Raw genomic sequence first — 4,774 nt, forward strand, 5'->3', positions numbered from 1 at the left:
GCCGTCGAATTAAGTGCCGGCTTCGGCGATCGAAAAGATATAGCACACGTGACCGTTGGCGCGATCAATAGCCGCTACATTCCTGCGATTGTCGGCGCTTTTTTGCCACCCCTCGCTACTACGCGCGATTTCTTTTTCCCCCCGTCGCGTCGGGAAAGAGGACCCTTCAAAGCGTCGCCTTTAACCCACACGCTTTGTTTACGAGATGGTGTTTGTCGGATACTAATTGAGCGGTCCGTTTCCGGAACGACGCGACACACGGGCACGTCCGTTCTTGCCCATGGCCGCTTTCCGTCACTCGCTCGGTGGGATGAACGGCCGAACTGATGTACGCGGTGTAATCGTTAACAAAGTTTGTTATTTGTCCCGTAGGGTGGCATGAAAAATGGATCGAACCCCGGGGTGTCTCGATTTGTCGGACCGCCGCAAAAACTAACAAACTCTCGCTCGCGCAAAGGCCGGGCAAAAAGGGTTTCTCTTTGGTTCGATAAAAACTGGGGGGACGGGTTTTTTAACGTGAATTTTATCGGCTGGCTGCGGTTTTCGATAACTAGATAAAGAACTTCACAGTGTGACACTTGTCGGTTAATCAAACCGAACTGTTTGATATATAATCTAAAACGGAAATTAGTTTTGTTTTACAATGATATATTGGCAAAAATTTTTATTGGCAGTCGAGAATTCATAAAAAATTAAATTTTCTACCATTTATAGATCATCGATTTGTCTCTTTTAATATGTTATCGATAAAATTTAAGAGTCGTATTCAAGTCTGTTTGAAGGACGAAAAGAGCCACGGGATAAAAGGCTGATACAATCAATTTTATTGTACACGGTATCAGAGCCAATATGTGAAGATGAAGTAAAATCCATTTATGGTTAGCACGTAAACAAGCTTCCGAACTTCATCAAACTGCCGCGACTACTGACTACAATTTGCCTTAATAAACACTTGCATTATCCTGTACAGCAGGAGATTGTCTCCATTTCCATGTAAATAATTCACTTCGATCAAAGGCGAGGCTATCTGGTTCTTGCAGGCGGGTCTTCATTTGGCGCGGTCGTAGTAACATATATACCAAAACCTGTGCTTGTAAAGCTCTTTGGTCCCCGGTGGCCTTACCGCCGTTCGCGACAATAGCGGCCGAAAATTACGCCCGCTTGTGTTAAGTGTTTGCCAGCTGAAAGATAAAGCGAGTGCACCGGTGATTCCAACAATCGATATACTACGTTCCTGCAATTCCCCACGCATACATTCTTGTTTCTGCCTCGAGGACGCTTTTTTCGTAACAACTCTCTATTTTCATTAACGATTATCGAAAAATTTATGTAAATGCCTAGAAAAACATATGTGCTTCCCTCTATTTTTAACAATTTTTATTGCGGCAATATTGCGGCAATTTTTTTCAGTAGTAACCACCGAAACAATCGATATAATAATTTTTAAGAAAACATGCTATTATTCTGTATATCTAAATTTGATATCTTCACTAGTGTTTCTAAGGCAACACCCTAAATACAGTAATATAGGCAAGCCGGGTCATCGTTCGGATCGAAGGTCGGAGTTCCGGTAGGGGACAATAAAGGGAAGAAAATTATGACGGCGCCTGTTTATCCACAAAAAGATTAAGTAAATAGAGAGATCAATAACTAGTACTCCTTAAAATTATATACTTCTATTCGCGTTATTTTATTTACTCTATATTTGCGAAATTAATACTTTCTTTCCATAAATAAATGCTTTTTCATGAGCGCATGACTATTTCAGGCTAATATATCCTATTACAGGCAGATAACATCATTAGAGACCTGGAAAGATAATGTCATAATACATGCCTGGATATATCATATTGCTTGTAGCCTTTGCATGAAAATACCTCCCGGTTAACATCGTTGGGTGAATATGGATAATGTAAACACAGTGAATGAGGTAGAAATCAAATTACTGTTATCAGTTTAAACCATCGCGTATAATGCGTATGGCGATCACTGCTTGGAACTTCGAGTTTGACGTTGAAGTGCTTCCATGGTTCTCTATCAGCGTCACGATCGAGTTCGTAATTTCGCATTCCGGGCGACGTTCTCTTTAGCTTGAATTGCCGGAATTCGTAACCGATAGCAGACGATCTCGGGGGAGAGACAACGACGACGACGACGACGACGACGACGACGACGACGACGACGACGACGACGACGACTACTGCTTTTCATACGCGGAAAGTTTCGCGACAATACGGCGTTACGGGAAGTATTTTAACCGGTCGCGTCAGAAGAATCACAGCGAACACGTGGACTCGAGGAAGTTTCCTCGCATTGTAAACGAGAAATCGTCCGCCAGCACCGCTAACTCCGTAACTACCGACTCGTTTTTCAAGCCCCTCGTTAATCCACAGACTAGTACGACCAACTCCGTAATTGCAGTCGCAGTGTATCACCGAGGGAAATATTTTCTTTAATTGAATACGCTGTATAAGAAAGCCGGGACTTAAACAAACTCGTGATGCAATTAAGGGGGAAATATCCATCCGACAACGTATTATCTCCTGTTATCTTTAGAATTATTCCTGAATGTATTTTAAGTTGCAACAGCAAGCCGAATTAATGATACCTTAGCACTCCATATTTATATTAAAACATAACTTATCATATTGTCTGAATTATATATAATTACTCAAAGCTATGAAGAATTGCAGGTGTAATATTATTTGTTAAGACATTTTTCGCTATGCTTTCTAAAACTTATAATTAAAGTAAATTGTCAATTATTTGAAGAGTGAAATCTCACTCTTTTTAAGCTTGAAAATTTTACATGAGCTACTGTTTTTCAAGACTGCTCAATTTTCAATCTTCAGAATGAGATTTCATTCTAAAGAATTTAGAAAGTGAACTGGAGATAACGCATACAGTCTTTTCTCGTTTAATTCATTAATACTTATAGCAATGTATTTCATATTTCTTAGATACGCCAGTCTGACAGCAGGTCGTGTAACAACCATAATTATTGTCGTCTGGTTAATCGCCGTGACTGTGGTGGCTTTGCAATCGTCTTTGGACATAGGTCCTGACTTTTGCCGTCGCAGGCTCAGCGGTATTGCGATGGAACAAGCGGTGGGGGCAAGTATATTGGTTGGACTGCCAGCTTTGACGACCATCTTCCTCTACGTGAAGTTGGTGATACGTGTGCGACGAGTCACGAGAGGCTCGTATAAACCGCCAGCCGTCTTCTCCTGGGATTATGAGCTCACGAAGACGAATATGTGCAGCTGCGTGATGTTCGTCGTGTTCTGGTTACCGTTCGGCTTGGCGGTCTGCGTGAATTCCTTCGTTCCGGTGAGCACACGTGTGCTCTACAACCTGGCCTGGTTCGCCCTGTCCAAATCCTGCTTCAACAATTTGCTCTACTGCGTAGCGGACCGTCACTTTCGTAGCGCTTACGTCAAACTTTTTCACTACTGTTGCTGTAAAACCACGGTAAGCTTCTCAAGGAGGCCACGCGGCGGGGAGGGTAGAAATTCTAGCGACGTGCGCCTCAGAGTACACATTATTCACTCGTACGCGAGTCCATCATCCTGTCGTCCGACTGTGGCCAGACCGAACGGACGTGACGTTTACGAGCTTTAGATACGACCCAATGCGATGCGACGCACGTACAGAATGCAGAAAGCAAAGGTCGATAAAGATGTCGCATCTAGCCAGACGTTCATTCTGCAATGAGCAATCTGTTTTTGCGAGATTGAGCAGTCATTGCATCGACGTATAAACAATGTCGCACGAGGACTGCTTCTGGTATGGCCTTATAATTAATTTATTTCATTCTCACGATTTGTTTTTCGATATTGACTAAATTTTTTGCATTGCGCAGTTTGTTTGATTTTTATAAGGATGCGAAGAACAAGAGTTTTCAAGTAAAATTAATTTCGCGATAATTGAAAGCGTATAGTATAAAAAAAGTATACATTGGAACCTCGTATAATCTCAAAATACTATATAAAATCCTTTCCATACGTGTTATGCATAGAAGAAGCGTGAGTAGGAGGTAACGATAGAATCACAACTCCAATAGCGATCCTGAATTTCATGGTTTAAAAATGAAATAGAGACATCCTCGTTCAGAGCCCCAAATCACACGCTATTATGAGATTCCAGTGTATTTACGAGTATTTCTATCTTCTAGTTATATTTACGATTAGATATATTACTTAATAACAATTTATATAAAAACGCTTTCATTTTTTTTATTAATAATTTTTTATATACAATAACTCTCACGATACTCGTATGATAAAATTCGTAAAAAATAAACCAAGCATTATGACCTAAGGAATTGGCACTAAGGATACCTATGTGACATAACAAGTGTCATTATTAAACAATGACTACGAAGAAGTTTGCATTTCATTTAGCTTTATTGTAAAATACAGTCAGTTGAAATTAGTAATGTATGGCCCAATATTTTTGACGCTGATACGAATGGTTGCCGTCCAGTGGAAATGTTCTGTATAAACTATGCATTTGTATATTAGGATTTTGTCAGAGAGCTTATGGACGACATATATTTACGGACTGAAACATACGTTCTTCGATTATTTAGAATTGAAGTTCTAATCGATTCTAAGAATGTTGAAAATATCTAATAATCTTTTTGTTATTTTTTAATAACGAGGCAGCATTTTTATTCCGAATAAAAATTTTTTGAGGTAAATATTTAATTACAAAAATTCAGTAGGTTTCCAGTATTATCTCTCTCTCTCTCTCTCTCTCTCTCTCTCTCTCT

The 4,774-nt window shown here is 40.2% G+C and overlaps 1 protein-coding gene across 1 annotated transcript in view; it reads left to right on the top strand.

The window, feature by feature from the left end:
- The window catches only part of LOC108686032 (melatonin receptor type 1B-A-like), a 12,948-nt gene extending 9,324 nt beyond the window's left edge, over window positions 1-3,624 (top strand). The window contains exon 4 of the mRNA XM_018191075.1: window positions 2,961-3,624. Coding sequence (XP_018046564.1) covers window positions 2,961-3,621 — 661 coding nt within the window. The 3' untranslated portion in view covers window positions 3,622-3,624. The remainder of the gene's footprint in view (window positions 1-2,960) is intronic.
- The last annotated feature ends 1,150 nt before the right edge of the window (window positions 3,625-4,774 follow it).

Source organism: Atta colombica, unplaced genomic scaffold (assembly GCF_001594045.1).
Source record: "Atta colombica isolate Treedump-2 unplaced genomic scaffold, Acol1.0 scaffold163, whole genome shotgun sequence".
Taxonomy (NCBI): Eukaryota; Metazoa; Arthropoda; class Insecta; order Hymenoptera; family Formicidae; genus Atta; species Atta colombica.